Source organism: Quercus lobata, chromosome 3 (assembly GCF_001633185.2).
Source record: "Quercus lobata isolate SW786 chromosome 3, ValleyOak3.0 Primary Assembly, whole genome shotgun sequence".
Taxonomy (NCBI): Eukaryota; Viridiplantae; Streptophyta; class Magnoliopsida; order Fagales; family Fagaceae; genus Quercus; species Quercus lobata.
Genome location: NC_044906.1, coordinates 71,668,941 through 71,690,956, shown reverse-complemented (window position 1 = coordinate 71,690,956; position 22,016 = coordinate 71,668,941). Strand labels below are relative to the sequence as shown.

The 22,016-nt window shown below is 32.2% G+C and overlaps 1 protein-coding gene across 10 annotated transcripts in view; it reads left to right on the top strand.

The window, feature by feature from the left end:
• Positions 1 to 22,016, top strand: part of LOC115978905 (ureide permease 1-like) — a 76,591-nt gene that overhangs the window by 2,136 nt on the left and 52,439 nt on the right. For 6 of the 10 annotated variants that reach the window (XM_031100804.1, XM_031100805.1, XM_031100801.1 and 3 more), the window contains 6 exons: positions 1,273 to 1,411; positions 1,593 to 1,749; positions 2,416 to 2,459; positions 2,548 to 2,651; positions 2,892 to 3,266; positions 3,443 to 3,928. The exons of 2 other annotated variants lie outside the window; for them this stretch is intronic. In XM_031100804.1, coding sequence (XP_030956664.1) covers positions 1,273 to 1,411; positions 1,593 to 1,749; positions 2,416 to 2,459; positions 2,548 to 2,651; positions 2,892 to 3,266; positions 3,443 to 3,595 — 972 coding nt within the window. In that variant the 3' untranslated portion in view covers positions 3,596 to 3,928. Of the gene's footprint in view, positions 1 to 1,272; positions 1,412 to 1,592; positions 1,750 to 2,415; positions 2,460 to 2,547; positions 2,652 to 2,891; positions 3,267 to 3,442; positions 3,929 to 22,016 lie in introns of those variants that run through there. 2 more of the 10 variants (XM_031100800.1, XM_031100799.1) reach the window with 2 other exon arrangements.

Genomic DNA, 22,016 nt, shown 5'->3' with positions numbered 1-22,016 from the left:
CCACCTAACACCAGTATATGGGAAAAAAATGAAAACAAAAATTTCCATCCTTATGTGGATCAGGAACCGTAATGACTGTAAAATTTTGTTCAACTGCAACTATGACGAATTAACTGAGGACAATTAAATGGGAGCAGCCTATTGGAAATTGATTGATAGCCCACGTTTGAATACTTTTCTAGATAGGCAGAAACCATCTGAAAGTTCGGAGGTATATAAATAAAAAACTAAGAATAGTATAGTTGTGTTCTGAGTAGAATTCAAATAGTGCTCTTGGGTGTCATTTCCTCTCTCTCTCTCTCTCTCTCTCCATCTTTTTTGCACTAGATATGTAAATGCAGAGTGCAGCAGCTATCTATAAGTTTCTTATTGTCTATTTAGTGGTTGTAATTTTTGGTCCATTCTTTATATACTATTCAACAAAACCCTTATGTAGGTGGTGAAATAAAGTAAGATATGCCTAGTTTCTACGATAAGGAAACTGTATGTCTTTATTTAGTGTAAAGCTTTGTCATTAATCTTGATAGTTGCAAACCTTTTGAGACAAGAATTGCATAATCATTTCCTGGAGGGAAATAATTGATTATATGAGAAATTCCTGCATCTATGATTGTGAGAACAATTATTATATATGATAGCAACAAATTTGCCGTCGAAGACTAGCAGTTTGGCCTGGTTTCAAGATGTCCAGACTGCTTGAACATTATCTCGCCTCTTAAAACTTGTGAACTAACATATGACTGTTGCCCATGAGAAAGAGGTGAAAAGACTCAACCATAGTTTTCAGTAAATGATGTTGGAGACTGACTGAGAAGCCGTATGTTCTAGATTTTCTAGTATTTAGGCAATTAAATTTTTGCAGTTTGATTTCTGAACATGTTTACTTATCAAATCTAGGAAAACATTTTAAATATTTGTGGATGTTGGGATATCATTGAGACGCTTGTTGAAGATGAGAAAGCATATAAGTTCTTTAAGGGTGCTGAATGAAATGTCATTGGATGCTGAGTTCGCTTTGTGGCTTGGGGATGATGTTTGCTTAAATGGTTCAATCTCTAGTAGGTTGTTCACTTTTGAGTAAACTAGCGTCCTAGTCCCTCATCTAGTTTTAATTATGTAGCATTACAAATCTCAATTGTGCTTTATTTCAAATGGAAGTAGTTTTGAATCTTCTAAGGGGGATTTATGCTGCATACATGACCATGAATCTTGTTGCAATGGCATTGTATCAGCTAAAAGTGATTCATAATTCTTCTGGGGTGCTTGATGCAGGATAACTGGCCCTCTGTTTTATTTGCAATGGCGGGTGGGGTGGTGCTCAGCGTTGGTAATCTGTCTACACAGTATAGTTGGGCTTTAGTTGGTTTATCAGTGACAGAAGTGATTTCTTCAAGCTTAACTGTTGTTATAGGTCTCTCTCTCTCTCTCTCTTAACATACACAGGCAAATGAACATGCACATGTACATAGAAATAAACACACAACCCCAATTTGTGTATGTATTTGTGTGTGGAAATGCATTTTGAAAAGGATGAATTAAAACCTTGGCAAGATAGTAATTTTTCAGTATTGTATTTGTTCTGATTGTAACAGGCACAACCATGAATTACTTTTTAGATGATAAAATCAACAGAGCTGATATTCTTTTCCCTGGTGTTGGTTGCTTCTTGATTGCGGTTTGTCTTGGCTCTTTTGTTCATGCATCCAATGCAGCTGACAATAAGGAAAAGCTCAAAAGTTTGTCCACTGAGTATACCTCTAACCTTCATACTTAAAAATGAAAATGTTCTGATTTGCATTAAAGGTTTCTTTTGTTGATAATAAGGGCTGCTTAATTGATTAGTGAAAATCGGCTAAATTACTCATGGAATCTTAAATCTGAATTAATTTTTAAACTCGTACCTTTCTGTGTGGTTCATTTTCCATTCTCTTCTGTTATTTCCTTTTGCCTGTATTTGTTCCCATAGAAAGCTTCAGAAGAAGAATACAGTTGTTACATTGTGCTATGTTAATGAATAATGAAGCAACTGCATAGGACTACATGAATGAGAAGCCTAGGGACAGCCCAATTTATGATAAGCAGCTGCCAATAATGCATTAAAAAAAAAAGTACAAAAACCTCTAACTTAATGAAAGAAGCCTTCTATTTTTCCATTTGGGGAGACAATAAATTTGTTGAGAAGTATGTTTTGTTTTCTTGAAAGGAAGTGCAGCTGTTAATTTTCTTTCTTACTGCTTATCTTGATGGTTGTTTTTCAACTAATCTTTGTTCTCTCTAAGATTTTCCTTGCTATGAGTTTGTTAGGTTAAGGTCATGTTTTAGTAAAATTTCAATTGCATCAGGAAATCTTTTCTTCCTTCTTACGCATTATGGATTATATAACACTAACGCTTCTACAATTGAACCTTTTGACAGAGGTACAGGTTTTTCCACTTCTAAAGAAACACTTACAAACGATGGTAACTCTCTAGACTCTTAGTTTTCTAGCTTTGGGATTCCTTCATTCAATAAAACTGTTAACTCTCTCTCTCCAACATGGGACATAAGTAGTTAGAGAGAGTGATGTCGAAAATGGAAGCAGTTCTGCAGACAAGGCCAGAGCTGGAACTGCAGGTTTCCTCATAGAACTTGAGAACAGAAGATCAATTAAGGTTGGCAGTTTTGATTGATTATGGATAGTTTTAAAATTTTAATCTAGAATTATGGTATTTTCATTTATACCTTCCAACGCACACATATTCAATTTGGTCCCATTATACATGAAGTTATGGATGATGACTGCACTGAACCTACATCTAATTAGTGGCCCACCCCTTGCTTTTTAGAATGAATTTCCTGCATCCATAGACAAAATATCTTTGGATTTACTGGTTATAATATTCTAATTGCAGGTGTTTGGTAAGAGCACTATAATTGGACTGGCCATAACATTCTTTGCTGGAATTTGCTTCTCTCTATTCTCTCCAGCGTTCAATTTGGCAACAAATGATCAATGGCACACTTTAAAGGAAGGGGTCCCTCACTTGTCTGTCTATACTGCATTTTTCTACTTCTCAGTTTCCTGTTTTGTGGTTGGCATCGTTCTAAATATCATCTTCCTTTACCGCCCTATACTAAACTTACCCAAATCATCCCTTAAGGCTTACTTGTCAGACTGGAATGGCCGAGGCTGGGCCTTTTTGGCTGGGTTCTTGTGCGGGTTTGGAAATGGTCTTCAATTTATGGGAGGTGAAGCAGCAGGATATGCAGCAGCAGATGCTGTTCAGGTTAGCTTTATTACTTATACAAGTCAGTATGTGGATACATATTGTTACATACAATTATGATACTGATAATTATATGACATTTTTTACTAACATACAACTGCTTAGAGACGTGTACCTATCACACATGCATGTTTACCAAATTCTCAATGCTCATATCAATTTGCGGTGATACACAGGCACTTCCACTGGTGAGCACCTTTTGGGGCATACTTATCTTTGGAGAGTATCGGAGATCATCACGAAAAACGTATATACTTCTTGTCAGCATGTTGTTTATGTTTGTTGTAGCTGTCGGAGTTCTTATGGCATCATCAGGACATAGAAAATAAGTGTGCAGTTGGGGAAGTCATTGTCTGGAAATTGTATAAAACATAAATTGTTAAAATAGTTGACACAGTTGTGAAGATAGAAGACATATGCTGTTGGCTGGTTGAGATGCAAAAATGGCCATGTACAGTGTCACTGTCATTCCCAATATTCAACTACAGAATTCTCAGTCATCTCTTTAAAAAGACACAAATTGGGGCGAGGTTGATGAGTATAGTAAAGAAAAATTGCAATCAAATTCTTAATTTATCTCTGTTAGCATGCAGTGGTTGATTTAGACACTGCCAATACCTGTAACTTTAATCTTTGTTTCTACGTTTTTATATTTTTCTTTTCAAAATAAAAAAAGTGAATTGCATAGTGTTCTTTATTTCAACCAATAACCCCCTCCCCTCCTTACCTCCTCTTATTCAAATTTTCCCCTCTAATCGCTAATAAAGCTTAGCACTCCCTTAGCTTCTTCATCAATTCATGGCTATATATGTGTGTATATATATAGGATTCAATCTATTTCAGAAAGTAATGAGTCAATAATATGTGAATCAACAACACATATAGCTTTATTTTAGCCCATAAAAATATTAAAAAAAAAAAAAAACATATATAGCTTTAAGCTCTGTACAAAGCAAAGAAGGGGCACCCTTAGATTTATCATGCTATATCTCTTATTGTAATTATTATTCACAGCATTCAACTTAAAGATAAATAAGTAAAATAAGCCAATGACCCCCCCCCACCCCCACCCCACAAAAAAAGTGTACATAGCATATAAAATAATTGGACAAAACTTAAAAGATGAATCTAAGAAACAGTACCTAAGTACTGTGCCTAAGTCTGGTTCAAAATAATTTAACGTGACCCCCCCCCCCCAAAAAAAAAAGTGTACATAGCATATAAAATAATTGGACAAAACTTAAAAGAGGAACCTAAGAAACAGTACCTAAGTACTTTGCCTAAGTCTGGTTCAAAATAATTTAATGTGATTATTACTAAGTTTTGAAGAGGAACCTAAGGAACAATACCTAAATACTGTGCCAAAGTCTGGCTCAAAATAATTTAATGTGATTATTACTAAGTTTTGATCGTTTTAATAATAGGCCATCTTTATTTCACATTGGTTGTTGCTCACAATTGTATACACTTTTTTTTTACATTGAAATTGTGACTTGAAGTTGAGTAAGGGGGCAATGAAGCCTTCAAAGAAATGGATAATAAAATTTATAGAACAAAGTTTATCTTTACAATCTCCATAGTGAAACTTGAAAGTTTTCATTTTCAATATAAATTATAAAATTTTCTACCAAATGAAATTGGGGGATCAAATGATATTTCTCCTGAATCTATCCAATAATCTAACTTCAAATCTGTAGCTAGACTTGACACATCTGTATCTGAGGTTGTCTCTCATTTCCGACAAACTATCAGATCTTTTATTTGCAAAATAAAAATATAACAATGTCAAGCTCATAACCTTAATCCAAACCCTAGATAATAGTCATAATCAAGAAAATAATATAGGAAAAAACCAAAAGAAGATATATGTTAAAGAAAACAATATGTCAAGAGGGTAAGAAAAAATACATATAAACCCTATAATCAGAAGGGATAACAAATTAAATTCTAAAATTTCTTAAAAGAAAAAAATTAGTCCTTATAGATTGCAAAGATTATAAATTAAAAGATTTCAAATAATAATAAATTAAACCATTAATTTATATGCAAACTTCATATTTTAATTTGTTACTTTTGATATTATAAAATTTAATTTTTGAAACAATAGGATCATCTAAATCATCAGATACAATTTAGTAATAAAATAAAAATAACGTATAAATATTTTTTCTGTAAATTACGAATCTTCCATCTACACCAAAAAATAATAGTCAGAATAAAAAAATAACGTAAAAATCAAAAAGAAAGAAAAAGAAGATACATACAAGACACAAATAATAAATCAACAAACAATGCCAAGAACGCAACCTTAAAACAAACCCTAAATAATATTCACAATCAAGAAAATAATATAGAAAAAAAGAAGAAGAAGATATAGATATATATATTTATGGGTCAGGAACATAATCTTAAAACATTAAAAACCAAGAATAGGGGGAAAAAAACCCAAAAATACTATCATTTCTATAAAGAAAATAATAAGAATGATTCTGCCATCAATGATATCTAACTTCTACTAAGGGGGCTATAACATATTATTTAAACCCTGATTAAAAATTTTAAATTTTAAATTTTAAATTTTCAAAAAGGAATAATTTTTTTTTTTTTTGGACTTCAAACGATAGAATTATATTGAAAAGAGGAAAACAGAATACACGTTCCTACAGTTGGAGGTTGTACAAGGAAAGCCAACACAGTGGCATGCATGCAACCCTATGAGAAGCAACTAAAACAGAAAAAAAAAAAAAAAATATATATATATATATATATATATATATATAACAAAAGAGGGAGAGACCAAAGCTCATAGATGGGACCCTGCCAAGGTCAGCCGTTGGTATTTTTCGAGTAACGAAGTTGCCCCTTTTAGAATGACAGTGGAGTGAGTTTGAACGTGCTAAAAGGGAAATCGGTTTCTAGCATTCCATAGTGATCATATAATCATTGCCCCTCTTGTATCAGACTGCTACTTGTCGTCAGATCCCCAAGTTTTTGGAATGTTCCAAATTCTACTTGAGCATCTAAATTTGGGTCAATACCTCCATAGGAAATTTAGAACCTTTGGTGGAGTGTGCAGCAACCACAATTTCTTCCAAAGACTTCTATCTTGATGAGCGAGGGAATGCTCTCCCAAGGATGGACTATGTAGGCGGAGAGCCAGCTGGTACGCTATTTTTACCGAGAAGAGTTTTTGCTTATTTTCCTTCCAATAGAGTTTATCCCGGGAGGCAGCGTTTCCGAGTTTGATACCCAAAATGTCATCTCGGGTGGAGTTATAGAACAAGGATTTGAACGGTCCTTTATCCCATTGGTGAGTTGTCGCATCGAACAAGCTATTGACGTTGAGGGATTGATCTGCACCAGAAACATTAAGATCATCATAAACAGTTATGGCTGTCAATCCCCACCGTGCAAAGATTGAAAAAAAGAAAAAGAAAGAAAGAGACACTAGTACACCACATGATGCAGATTACTAATCGGGTGCTTTTCTAAACATTCTGAAAAGAACCCAAACATAGACATGCAAAATTTAAATCATGCGAACAAATGATTTGGAGCACCAAAAGCAAGCATATTGGACAATAAAGCAAAAAATTGTACAACTTTTGTTACAATTCTTTATATGAATGAGTGTGATTAGTAGAGAAAAAATAGTTAGTTTATATGAAAGTAACAGATAACCAATCACAATCTGTTGCATAAGAGAGGAGTGGCAAAAATTGTAAATTTATTTATGGTAGTAAAAAAACTCTATAGCAAAAAACATAAGAGAGAGAATTACATAGAGGGAAAGAGTGAGAAAACCAAGATAAAATTCATGATTTTTTAAAGTATACTTTTGGTTGGGTATTGATTTCAAACATATAGGAAGATCCATTTTTATATATAGAAAAATTGGATTGCAAACATGGATTACAAAAAATAATATAATTAGGAAATTTAAACGCCCATTGTTACTAAATTCTGTATCTAAAGATGATAGAAATTTTGTACAGTGGCCGTGTGAATGCAAGGTGTTATTAATCTGTGGTTTCCTCCACCATTTCAAAGTGATAAAGAGTATGTTTTCTTTTATTAATCGAGAATGACATTATAAACAAATTTTACTTAAAATACTAATTATTATGAATAAATGTTATATAAAATACCAACTATTTGTTTGTATAATGATCCTTATCTAAGTACTTGAATAATGTGATGCAACATACGGTCGTCATTCACACATACATAAAATAAGAATTTTTCTCGTTAGCTAAATTGTATTTATTGACATGAAGTTAGTATGTTAATTGTTATCCTCTTTATATCTTTAATTTTTTTTAATGAAATTTTAAAAGTTTGTGTCTAAATAAATTGAGAAAAAGAAGCTAACAAATAAGTTATTATCCTAATCACTCATGTTATCAGAAATAGTTTTCTTTAAAAAAAAATTATTTATGTAATACTCTTTTATTACAAAAACTTCATAATTCTAGTTTTCTAGGTTTATAATAATATTTAAAAAGTTTCACAAATATTCAAAATTAATTAAACATGTTTTGAACCCTTTATAAATTAAATTGTTGGAAGAAGATGTTTTATTCACAAGTTTGAAGTGGTGATGGTAGTTCCAGTGATGTTTTTGATAGGGAAAGAATTGGAGTACCCAAAAAGACTTACGTTATGTTACAAGAAGAACTATATCTCACCCACGATACATCAACAATTTCAAGTTCAACTACCACCACTAGCGCTGAATCAAGGATGAAGCCAGGACTTGGAGTTAGGAGGGCGGTTTTATTGTTAGATATATGCAGTGGCTTCGGCTTTTGGCTCATTGCTTAGTCGGCAAAGGTTTTCTTTTATTATTATTATTTTTTTATGTGTGTTTAGAGTGTCTTTTGTTGGTAATGACAAAATTTTTTTGTTTAAATTTTTTTAAAGGGCTAAGTTGTTTGTTTTTGGTAAAATTGGTTGATTAGTCTCACAAAAAAAAAAAAAAAAAAAAAATTTAGCTTTGCTATTGCCTATTGGTAATTTTTGTTGTTGGGCTAATATTTTGGGGTTGTATAATTTTTTTTAGATTTTGGATCTATAAATTTTTTCATGGACTTTAAAAGGAGGAAAATACTAGATCTACAAAATTTTTTACAAATTTTTGTTGTGATTAGTGGTTATTAGTAAGTAAAAAAGTGATATAAGTTATGGATTTAGACGCAAACCAGTAAAAATTTGCAACCTCAATAGTCTATAAAAATGTTGTAAAAAAATTTGTAACTGTAGCATTTCTCTTATAATGGTTAATAAGGGGGATAAAATGTAATTTTATTGAACAAAGTTACTAAAATTAATACTTAAATATATAGTTATAAAATTATATATATATATATATATATATATTTTTTTTTTTTTAAATTAGGGGGCAGTCAATGAATGGCTCCATCCATGCGCTGAATCTTGCATGAGCTTAATTAGCCTTGACAAGATCATCACAACCAAAAAAAAAAAAGAAGATATATACTAATTAACCATCTCTAATTTACTTCTTTCTTTTTCTTTCCTTTTTAAAAAACTCATCCATATAGTAGAATATCATTAGAACCTTTTTGACTTACAGTAACTTCGTATGTTTCTTTCATGGGTAAAATATTATTTTAGTCTCTCAACCTTACCAAAAGTTTGTTTTTCTTCTTAATCTTTAAAAAGTTTTTTTTTTTAAATAATTTGGAGAGAGAAATAGGAAAAATAAAATAAAATTTTCAATATTTTAAGAACAGAGAAAAAAAAAAAAACTTTAGGTAAAGTTTAAGGTCCAAAAGTAGAATATTTTCAATAATTTAGTGACAAAAAATGAATTTTTCAATAGTTATTTGAGGATGAAAAATGAATTTTTAAAGTTTAGGGATGAAAAAAAGGATAAAATGCAAAACTAACCCTCTAAATTTCTTTAGATTCCATTTCAATACTCTAACTTTGCTTTTGTTCATTTCAGTCCTCTAATTTTCATATTTATACAATTAAAACTTTGCCATCAACTTTTTTTATATGTTATGATTAATTTTAAGAATCAAAATTGTATTTTACTTTTCTTTCTTTTTATGTGTCTCTAATTTTATTAGATAGAAATGATATGTTTTATTCTCAAAGAAATGAGAGAGAGAGAGAGAGAGAGAGAGAGAGAGAGAGAGAGAGAGAGAGAGAGAGAGAGAGAGAGAGAGAGAGGTTTATTCTTCTTTTTCTATCTAAAAGACGAGCTCATTTTGTTGTTGTGAATGTAATTTTACTTTATAAAGGTAAGAATTAAGAAGAATGTCTATAGCTATAATTAAGAAATTGAATTAGATATGGATTTTCTTTAAAAAAATTAAAAAAATAAATTTGAATGGATGTGACCCGTAAACCATATGTCAATCTGTTGATCATAAATTTTCTTTAGAAGTGATATCTTTTATTCTCAAAGAAATTTTATATATGTGTATATATATATATATATATATATAGAGAGAGAGAGAGAGAGAGAGAGAGAGAGAGAGAGAGAGAGAGAGAGAGAGAGAGAGGATATTTATTCTTCTTTTTCTATCTAAAAGACCAGCTCATTATGTTCTTGTAAATGTAATTTTACTTTATAAAGGTAAGAATTAAGAAAAATTAATTGATTTCTGTAGCTATAATTAAGAAATTGAATTAGATATGGATTTTCTTTATAAAAATAAATAAATTTGAATGGATGTGACCCATAAACCATATGACGATCTGTTGATCAGTAAGTTAAAAACTATGTACAAGCTAGAAGCTTATTAATTGAAAATTCTAGAGCCTGTTTAATAATGGGGAATTAATAAATTTAAATATAAAATTCTATCATTTAAACATAAATTACATCTGTTAGTAAAATTTACGTGGATGTAATTAATAGAATCCAAGAAACCAACCAACATCTTGTTTAATAAACGTAGCTATTGAGTGAGATCTGAATAAATAAATAATAATAATAAAAAGATTGCAGATCGCAAATTGTATTGGGTAAGCAACAAAATAATCAATATAAGTCCAGTTTATAAAAATCAATCTTTTTTTTTTTTGGGGTCCGTTTTGTGGTTTATTTGAATAATTTGACTTCAGAAACCAATGTGATAGATTGCAAAATATGTTGACCTTTATGGGTTCATTTCCCAGTCGAATGCATCGTTTATGCATTTTTTTTTTGTTAAACAAAAGATTTTTGGAGTTCAAGATATGTATTTGGTTGAATGAGATAGGGAAGCATTTAGTTTAGAAAGTTTAGAGAGTTAAATTTCATGAGATGTAAGCAAATGCAGATTATGTATTGATTTTGAAGTAATTATACTTGTCAATTAATAAGCAGTTTGTATTCTCTTAAGCATTATACTAATTTGTGTTATTGTTGTGAATATATCTAAAAATATTGAGTTTATGCAAGAACATAATCTTAAACATTAAAACCAAGAAATAGGGCCAAAAAGAAAAACAAAAATACTATCTACAAAGAAAATAATAAGAATAATTCTACCATAAATGATATCTAACTTCTTCTCAGGGCTATAACATATTATTTAAATCCTCCTATTAATTATTTTAAATTCTTTTCCTTAAAAAAATTTTAATTCTAAAATTTCAAAAAGAAATAATTTAGATCTTATATATATAGTTTGCAAAGACAATAAATATGAAGATTTCAAAAGCAAATAAACAAAACTGAGTAACCCTAATTAATAAAGGAAAGAAAGAGAAAGTTTACCATAGCATTTGCGGAAAACATTCTCCATGCAAAAGATTCCTTCAAAGAAGGCTCAAGCAAGATCCAAAAAAAATAAATGCTTAAAAATATTTAATAATACTAAAAAGATTTAATAATGAATTAATATATTTTAGGTTTAAGGGTTTGTGTTATGGGATATGTGACTAATAGTATACTTTCTAACTCTAATTAAAGTCAGTTAAGATTTAGGGCTGCCTCAAGTGTCATTTTCTTTTTCTTTTTTTGGCAAGGAATCCGTATCCGTACAGAAAAGGACCGGAGTGGCAAAAATATAAATATATATATATATATATAATTATAAATACCATGTTAAACCAATCCTACGCTCACACAAAGCACATTTGTAGAAACACATCGAGCAAGAATCAAACAATAATGGCAGCTGCATTATCATGTTCATCCTCGTGGACGCCTGAATGGCCAGGCGGGTTCGTGTTTGATCCACTAGACGAAGTGCAAGTGATTCATTATCTTCATCCCAAGGCCACGGAAATTTTCAACTGTAAATGCCCTGAAGTAATCCCTGAATGCGATCTTTACGGCACTGAAGAACCATGGCAGATTTGGGAGAAGATGGAAAGAGCTAATAACTGTATAAGGAACAAAGAAGAGATGTTCTTCTTCACAAGATTGAAGAGGGCCTCTCCCAAGTCCAACCGTTGCAAGAGAAGCGTTGGCAAAGGTTGTGGGAAAGGCGATGTTAATTCCAGCAATATTTTTTACTGTGCCGACCAAAACGAAAGAAAAAGAATCGGAATCAAAAAGACTTACTATTATGAGAAAAACAGCGTCAAGAACGACAAGTCCAAGTCCAACGACGACGATGACAACAACAACCGCTTTCGATGGATATTGCATGAGATTAGCCTTGATGAGTCCTTACTACAACACGCTAAGGTACACTAACCATCTCTAATTTCCTTTTCTTTATAGAAAACTCTTAAATATGCAATATTAGAAATAAAGTGATAATTTAAAGTGAGCCATGTTCAATTTTAAGTGAGGTGGGTTCAATTTTAAATGAGGTCATTTCTCATATGTTTGTAAATAGTTTAACCGATTAAGATTAAAATTTGTAGGTCTTTCCTTTTTTAGAAAACTTGTAAATATAGAATTTAGGTATAACTTATTTTAGAGCTAAAGCGACAATTTTAAGTGACGTTTCTAAAAAAAAATTATATTCTTGACATATTAAAGTATATTTGATTAATAATTTTTCTTGCTTTTAAAAACCTTTGGGTTTGGTTTAAGTTTAGTTTCTTAACATACTTTTCTTTTAAAAAAAAAAAAAAAATTTCTTGACATACTATTTTTCTTTTTCTTCGTTTGTATTTGTGTCTCATATATCTTCTTTTCTTTTCTTTTCTTTTTCCTATATTATTATTATTAGTATTATTATTATTTATCTATGAATATTATCTAGGGTTTGGTTTAAAGTTACATTCTTGATATTGTTTGTCTATTTCTTTATTTGTGTCTCATATATCTTCTTTTTCTTTCTATTTTAATATTATTTTCTTAATTCTCTTGTGTGTTTTTCCTATATTATTATTATTATTAGTATTATTATTATTTATCTATGAATATTATCTAGGGTTTGGTTTAAAGTTTCATTCTTGATATTGTTTGTCTATTTCTTTATTTGTGTCTCATATATCTTCTTCTTCTTTCTATATTTTCTTAATGTGCGTGCGTGCGTGCAAACAAGAGATTTGGTAATTTGTAGACTTAGAAGGCATTCTAAATCTCTTCCAAATCATACTCTAGATCAAACAACAAATATGTCCAATTAGATTTCGAATGTATCATATCAAATAGGAGAATATTCGTTGAGCAGTCAAAATCAGAATACAGATATGCCAAATCAAATAGGAGAATATTAATTGGATTTTTCGATGACAGACTCAAGAGAAATAACAATTAATGGGATTCATAAAACCTAACACAACCTTTGTAATCTCACAATCTTGATAGGCCTTACACCGAACCACGTACATCTTTGTATTTAGTGGCGAAACCAGGAATTTTGAGTTGAGGGGGGGGGGGGGGCAAACTATTGTGTCAAGATAAACTCAAATCACAAATAGACACTACCCTTAAAAATCCACATAATATATGTGTGTGTATGAAAATGAAAACTCCAATATAAATAAGCCATAAAAAATCTAATTATATATCTAACTCTATATATAAAATTAAAGGAAGAGAGAGTTTGAATGATTTTATATTTATGAGAGTTTTTTTTTTTTTTTGTATAACTAAAAAAATTTAAATTTATAAGTCTTTTATGTAATATACTATGACTATATACCGTTCATTACTAAGTATGTAATATATATATATATATATATATATGTAACAAAGTTTAGGAAAAATTCAATTAGAATCATAATTGGATTTTGCTTTTGTTAGCTTTTCATACAAATTAAATTGTTTATATTTTTGTTGTTATTTTTTCTTTAAACTAATATGTATATTTTTTATACTATTTCTATTTAGATATTTTGTATGTGAATGTATTGAACGCAATAAACTGTAATTAAGCTAAACAATCTCATGCACCTATCTCCATTTGATTTGAGAGATAGTATCATGCGTAAATACGGGTTACATACTAATATATATTTTTAGTCAAAGCTTAGAGAAAATTTAATTAGATTTTAATAGGATTCTCAATTTTGCGCCACGCGTCTCATTTAATTTTTAATTTTGTGCCAAGTGAATTATTGAGTGTAAAAATCTTAAAGAATCCAAATACAATTAGATCTAAATTGGATTTTAATTGGAGTCAAATTTTCCACCACCTGATCATCTCTAAGTTTTTAATTTTTGTGGCAAGTGAATTATTGGGTGCAAAAACCAAAGAGTTTAAAACCAATTGAACATTAAATCATATATATATATATATAATGATAAACCATTACATATTTTAGAAATGTATGGTTTAAAAAAAATATAAGCTAATACCATGTATAATTTGAACATTTTTTATAATAAAAAAATGTATAATTTGAACCGTATAATTGTGATTATTTTTAATTGTACTCGTGCATATGTACAGGACTACACACTAGTTACAATAATAACACAAAACAATTAGATATATTCACAACAATAACATAAAAATAATGCGCAAGAGAGAAGAAAAAGGGTTACAAAAGTTATTCAAATAATTCTAACAATTACGAATACGATCTGTGATGATTAGTGAGTGTTTACTTCCATGACAAAGAGTCCAAAATTAATTATTAAAGAAAAGGAAAAACCAAAATTAAAATGTTAACCATCCACCAAAAAAAAGAAATTGATATGCAATTGCAATGTCAAATCTCTTTACTCTATAGCTTCCACATTACTCTCTCGGGACAGTGCAAATTCATCAAGCTCTAATCATATATCATATGGAATTTTTTTTTTTTTAATTAGATTTTCTTCTCTTAAATTGCTGAGTCATCAAGTAGGTCGGCTAAATTAAGACCTACCACCCCTTGGGTTTGTGTTCCTGTTACTTTTGGGTAAAGGTAAGACCTCACCAACTCTTCTTCTGTGGGACGAAATCTAAAACCCACAGGGAACATTGCAGCCATTGTTGTTATCGTTCTCGGTTTCTGATGCAAAACTCTGCTCTAGTGTGTAGAACTGTAGGTATAGAAAGCATGCGTATAGTACGTGTATATATATATATATATATATATTCTGAAGGTCGGTTACCAAAAGTAAATCGGTAAAGTCCTTTTTTTTAAGAAAGCAAATAAATAAAGTCGGTTAAGGTTAATTAGGTGAGAGTTTTTACTTAATTAAACTCGAACACTACTTTATTATTTACCAATAAGGCAATAACAGTTTGATTTGCTTAAGTGTTTTATCTCTAACATTATTTTTAATTTTAAGATAGAACTCCTACCTTAGCAAGGAGTAACGTACACACGTACAGCCGGCCCTTTATGTCCCAAACAATTTATAAAAGGTGTGATTTAACAATTTAAAAGGTTTCTAACAATTTAGAAAGATAATTTATTTTTTAACATCAATTATTTATTTGGGTAGTGATTATCACTTACTAATATTGCAGACTCACTGCATATACACAGCCACGTAAATTGAAATCAAGGACGGAACTACTAAAGGGCTGAGGGGGGCCATGCCCCCACACCCCCCCCCCCCCCCCCAACCTTTGAAAAAAAATATACTAGTATATATATTAACAAAAAGAATTTTAATTCTAGCTCTTAAATTTATACACTTGGCCCCTTCCCCAAAAAATTTACAAACTGACCCAAGAAATCCAACAAATAGATAACAAGAAAAATCTATAAAAAAAAAATGCACATATCCAAATAATAAGAAAATCTTTGGACAAATCATAAATTCAGTCTAAGCAAAAACAATAACAATAAATCAATTACAAATCTTAGCAAAAAAGATCACAAAAACCCAATAACCTTTACCCAATTTCTCCCTCTCACTTGATAGCTATATGTCCCTCTCAAATGACTCCACCCTCATAGCCATAGATACAACTCCTATGCCACATATTGATCGCTTCATCTACACATTAGTTAGACCTTGAAAATATAAAATCTTGTCAATTGACTTACAAAACTCTTGATTATAATGCAACTTTGTCAACCTCTAGTATTGATATTTGAATTTTTTTTTAAATTTTTGAACAAAGAACTTCGACTCCTCCTAAGTTTGAATCCCGATTTCATCCTTGATTGAAATTGTATTTTTTTTAAATACAATTTCAATTAAAATGGAGAAATTGTATTTTCAATACATTATTTTACCACTTCACAATTTTAACTAAAATGAAAACAAGATTTCAAAGGAAATATGCAATAGTGATTGTGTAACATTATTTTCCCTATTTATTTTTGTTTCAGCTACTGTGGTGGGCTAGACAATGAGGGCTGTCCAATAATGGTTGAAAAATTATTCAATACCCCAATAGCAATGCTATCTCCTCTCACATAAATGTTGAGTTATACACTAATTTAATTAAGGGGATGTAGAATTATGTGAAATGACATAACATTGCTCTCGAAATACAAATAATTACTTGTAATGATGGTTGTAGATAGGGGCATGTTTCTTGCTGTGATGTCTCGATTTGGTTTGTGATCCAAGTCATAAAGGTAATTAGGTTATGGGTTTCACTTTGAGATTATTGTGAATAGTCAAATTTTCTGCTTGAAAAATGGATACAACTATTTGTGAATAGTCATGTTATAATCTTCTAAATTATTAGTCTTTATGAGTATAGGAGTATGTGACTAAGATCATCATATTTATTATCAAATGTCATGTGTTGCTATCCCATTCCCAAGTTCAATGGTTCGATCGAAGGATGGTAGAAATATTAATGCATGAGTATGAGCAACAGAAAAAAGAGGTACGTAATAATTTTTCTTTAGAAGGGCTTCTTAATTAGTTGGGATTTTTTTTGGAAAGTCTAACTGTGTTCTAAATTTTTGAATGTGCTTTGTTAGGGACATATTTTATGTAATTGACAAATTCTATGACAAAACACACTTTATTTGTATTTGGGTAAATCTAAGTAGGTTCAAGATGATCATTACAAGTGGTTATATTGAAAACATAAAGATTACTCAAGAACTGCTCAAGAAAAGTGCAATCTGCAAGTCTCGATACCTCCTTGACAAAAGCTTGATCTATTGAGATTCATTAAAGCTTGACACATGTCTCGATCTATCGAGCTTATAGGATTTAGACTATAACCAGCAACGTTTTTATTCTAGAAGGCTATTTGTTTATGAGTTTGTATAATACTTATTAGACTAGGAAAGCCCAAGGTTTGTGTATACCTATTTGGAATAGGAGAGCCCATTAAGCTCCCATTTAAACAAGGAAGTGGAAAAAGAAAAACTTTACCCTATAGAGCTTCATAAGGTTTTCTTTTTGAAATCCTAGCATCCTCTTATAGAAGAAAGAGTTATTGCTGCGTTTCTTGTACGTATTTGGGTTCTATAACCAAACAAAGTCTCTCACACCATCATTGAAGATCTTATTGGTGTTTCTATGTGAAACTGCTGTAAATCAACTACATCAATCAAAGGGTTGCTGTGGAGTTAGTCACATACTGGGAATCGTGTAAAGAAGTTAGTCACGCATTGTGATCCATGAATCATTGGTCAGTCATGTACTGGGATTCGTGCATTGAATGGAAAGATTGCTGCTACAATATAAGTCCAATTGGATATTGGGGTAAGGGTTCAACTGTAAGTTGGTATTTCGAGTTAGGCCAAAAGATTTGGTAAGATTCCTTATACTTGTAACCACTTGTGATTGATAATAGTAGATTCTTGGGAGTGGTGACCTTAAAATCACCCGGTGGGGTTTTACCTCGGTGGTTTTCCCCATTTGTAAACAAATCATTCGTGTCAAATTTATTTTCTGCTGCATTTAGTATAATTGGTGATTTGTTTGTGCTACCACACTATTACATGTAATTTGATCTAATTAATCAAATTAATCAACTTGGGTAATTAATTAATTTGCAAGAGGTCAATTCATTTTAACCCAACAAGTGGTATCAAAGCGGGCACATTCTGATTAGGTTTTAATCATTGTTGTGTGATCCATTGACCCCTGTTGTCATGGAAACTCTTGATTGTCTTGATTTACATGATCTTGTGTTGAATAATGATGATGATATTCAAGATGCCTATTGTAAGCTTTAAAATTTTTGTATGAGATCTCTTAAAAGTTCTACAAAATTAAAAACTAAATTTAAAAAGGTCAAGCTTGAAAATGATGATTTGATTGCAAAATTGGATGAAGCCAATAATTTGAATGAGAATTTTAAAAATCAAATTTCATTTCAGGTGGATAAAATTAAGAGTTTGGAAGAGCAACTAGTTGAATTTAAAATTGAAGTTGAAAAGTTAACTAGTGCCAAACTTGTTATTGAGTCTAACTCAAAAGAAAAAAGATTTTTATATTCCTCAATTTAAAAGGAATAATGAAGAGTTGAAGGCTAATATTGCTAGGATAGATAAAGGTAAAAATTCTGATGTTAACACTTGTAAGGTTGAATTTTATCAACCATCTTATTGGCTTTATTTCGTGCCAAATTTGCTTGTATTTTAGCAATTAGTAACCTTGTATTTAGGTGGGAATCATGTAAGGGTAGTGTGTGAGAGAGTGTGAAGAAATTCTCAAGATTGTGCAAAGAAACAGGGATTCGCGACTGGATCTAGCGGGTGGCTTGCGGCTTGCAAGTCGTCAGAAGTTGCACACGTGCCAAGCATGCCAGAAGTTGAAACGTCATACCAGCTAGAGTACTACAGGACAAAAAGTACAGACTGGCTATTCAGTTACCTCACGGCTCAGTCAAGTCGCGAGGCCAAGCCGCAAGCTAGCTCTATTTTGAAAAACCTGACTCTTCTCATTTCTTTCTCACCCTAGTATATATACCCCTTATACCTTGAAACGTAGAGAGCTTCCAAAGAGAATTTTGAAAGAGAAACCCTAGAGAAAAAACAAGATTAACTCATCACCAATCTTCACATAGAAACTCTTCAAATTCCTCTACTCTCTTCCTCTCCATTGTTACATCCTTAAGAGGTACATTTCCAAAACCTTTTCTCACCATACCCATATCTGTGAGAAGACTGTTTGGTGCTTTGGGAAGCAGTTAAGAAGGGACCAATTTCATATTGGTTGATGCTATGGTCAGTAGCGGAATCCGATAAGTTAAAGAAGAAATAGGTTCGGCGTAACCTCATTGGAGTAGGAGCTTGGAGGGCTTAGGTACACTGGGTAGATTAGGCTTGGAGGGTTTTCTGTTGTTCATGTATCCCAACTACATTCTTTAGTGGATTATTTACTGCTTGGAGGGTGGCGGAGAGGTTTTACGCCGAGGGCTTCGGTTTCCTCTTCGATAACACATCGTGTGTTGTCCTTGTGTTTGCATCTCTCTTCCCTTAATCTTTGCCATTAATTTCTACTGTGAATGTGATTTTATTTGGTTTAGATTGTTTATCAATTATGTATTAAGCTTATGTTCATATTTCGCACATTAATTGTTTGATATTAAGCTTAAATTGGTAATTTGTAAATTGGGGGTTTAAACGTTCAAGGTATTTTATACACTAATTGAACATTCATTTAGTATCAGAGTGGGTTCACTTATATTGGTTTCATTACCTGAGTGTGATCCTTGACCCCATATTAGGATGGACCGGTCTCAATCCCTAAATGCACCTCCATATTTTGATGGTAGCAACTATGCATTTTGGAAGGTACGGATGAGAGCATTTTTATGTTCTATTGATGAATCTGTTTGGGATGCTGTTGATATAGGATGGACAAGGCCTGAGGCAGCCAAATCCACTTGGGATAAAGCAGCCCTCGCTGTGTCTAATGCTAATAGTAAAGCACTTAACGCAATTTTTTGTGGTATGTCCCTAGATGAGTTCCATTAGATTTCTCATATCACTGTTGCCAAGGAAGCATGGCAGATTTTGGAGACCACTTATAAGGGTATAAAGAAAGTAAAAGACACCAAGTTACAAATGCTAACCACTCAGCTTGAGGAGCTGAGAATAAGTGAGGATAGGTCTTTTGACTCTTTTTATAGCAAGCTGAATGAAGTGGTCAAATTTAACTTGGGAAAGAAAACGGAGGACTCGAAAGTTGTACGAAAAATTTTTCGTTCATTGTCGAAGAGCTTCCGTGCAAAGGTGACTGCAATTAATGAGAGCAAGGACCTTGATGAAATCAAAGTCCAAGAGCTGATTGATTCTCTCCAAACGTATGAGCTTTCATTACCAAATCAAAGAAAGAGCAAATCACTTGCTCTTAAGACGATAAATGAAAGGGTAGAAGCTCACGGTTCATCGGATGAGGATATAGTCGAAAAGGATGTTGCCTACCTTGCAAAGAATTTTCGCAAATTTCTAAAGTTCAAGAACAGTGAGAAATTTGGTGATAAAGGGAAATTCATGAGTTCCGGAAAGGAGAAGAACGACTTCAAAAGGAGAGAAGGGAAGGAGTCCCAATCTACTCAAGGAGTCACTTGTTTTGAATGTAATGGACATGGTCATTTCAAAAAGGAATGTCCTAATTACTTGAGATCGAAGGGTAAGACATATGCCACCACTCTCAGTGACTCAGATTCCTCCACCTCTGATTCGAAGGATAGCTGTGATGAAGAAGGGAATTTCTCAACATTCATGACTGTTGCTCATGTTGAGTCTTCAGAGGACTTGAATTTGCATGTGGAAGAACTTGGGGAGCATAGTGATGAGGAATCCATGGGAATTGTAGAAGAATCAAATGCTGAAGAAGATGAAGATACAACTGGTCTTCAAGAAAACTACAATTCACTCCTTAAAAAATCGGGAGAATATGCAAGGGTGGCCAAGGCAGCTGTGAAAAAGATGAAGAAAGCTAAGGAGGACTATAGAAGTCTCCTAGTGAGATATAAGGAGGCCAAGTGTGAGATAGAGACGCTAAATGGCGAGCTAACCGAAGCTTACACCAAGGTGAAATTCCTTGAGCTTGAGGTGGTTCAAGCAAATGCCAAGGTAGAGCGAGTATCCACAAAGAAACTTGATGATGTCTTTTCCTCTCAAAAGACCTTATCCGACAAAATCGGATTAGGATACACCGGAGAAAGTAGTACAATTGTGAACATCTCCAAAGAAGTGAAGTTTATGAAGGCCAAAGAGTCGGTTGTAGTTGCCCTTACTGTGGAAAAGGCATATGTAAAATGCCAGAGGTGGGGTAAATTATGCGTACATTGGTTTGTGAAGGTTAATGGGTTCTTATAGTAGCATAAAGCAGGCATTTGTTTCTTGGTGGAGAGGGTCTTTCCTTGTAGGGAAGATCCTTATAAATGCACGTAATTGGTAGGATTCTTTCCTTATAGGGATTCCCTTGATTAGGGTCAATCGTAGGGTGCAAGATATGTCTTTGTATAGATATCCGTGGGGGTCAAGTAAGGCCATGCTGGATTCGTCATGCTCTTTATTCCCATTGGCTTCTTTTACTTCCGTCAGCTTCTCTCTTCTCGTCGGCCTGGGAATCCCCGTCATCTCACCTAGATACCGTCGAGTATTGAGGTGATGTCGTCGACTTATGGCGTTGTCAATTCCGCACTACTTCACACACATATGAAGCTGATAGGCTCAATGGATTCGTCAGCTTCTTTATTTCTTCCTAAAAACATCCTTGTCAGCTGCCCCCTACTCCATGGCTCTGTCAGCCTTAGCTGACAGGTTGTGGAGTATAGCTTTCCTTTTATTATTTATCCGTTGGAAAAAGGGGTGCTCATTAATGGCTTCTTTGAGCAGATTTTATTTAAAAATAAAAATAAAAAGCAAAAGAACCCCTAGAAGTACTACTGGTGGTGTTTCTAATGTTTGTATTGATGGGTGGCTTATGAAGTTGTTAACATCTAATGGGGTGTGTTAGTGTTAGTAGACGTGTCACTCTATAGCCAAAAGTGTGTCACTCTATATATTTATTCAATAAATACAATATAGACATACAATCCACTATTCATACATGACAACACATGAAGCAATGGTTGAAAATTTTCAACCAAGATCCACATACCAAAAATGCAAAGGAATTAAAACATCCAGAGAACAAAAGGGGGTGAAAACTAAAAACAATTTACCAAACTCTCAAATATCACTAGTATATATTTATTTTAAAAATTTGTAGGTAGACATAACACAACTGATGAGAAACTCGCCATGAGAATGAGAGGAAGAAGCCACAAGTTCGTACAATGTCAAGAATGGTCGTGTTTGTGTGACGAAGGTGAATTACACCTCTTCATTTGCAATCACAAACACATAGTTGGGTAACAATGCCACTAACACAATATATAGTGCATATATGTGAGTGTGTATTATATATTTGGTATATGAGAGTATTAATGTATTGGGTTTTAATGGGTCAAACCAATACATTTGCAACTGAAAAATGTCTAATATTAACATGTGGAGAGCATT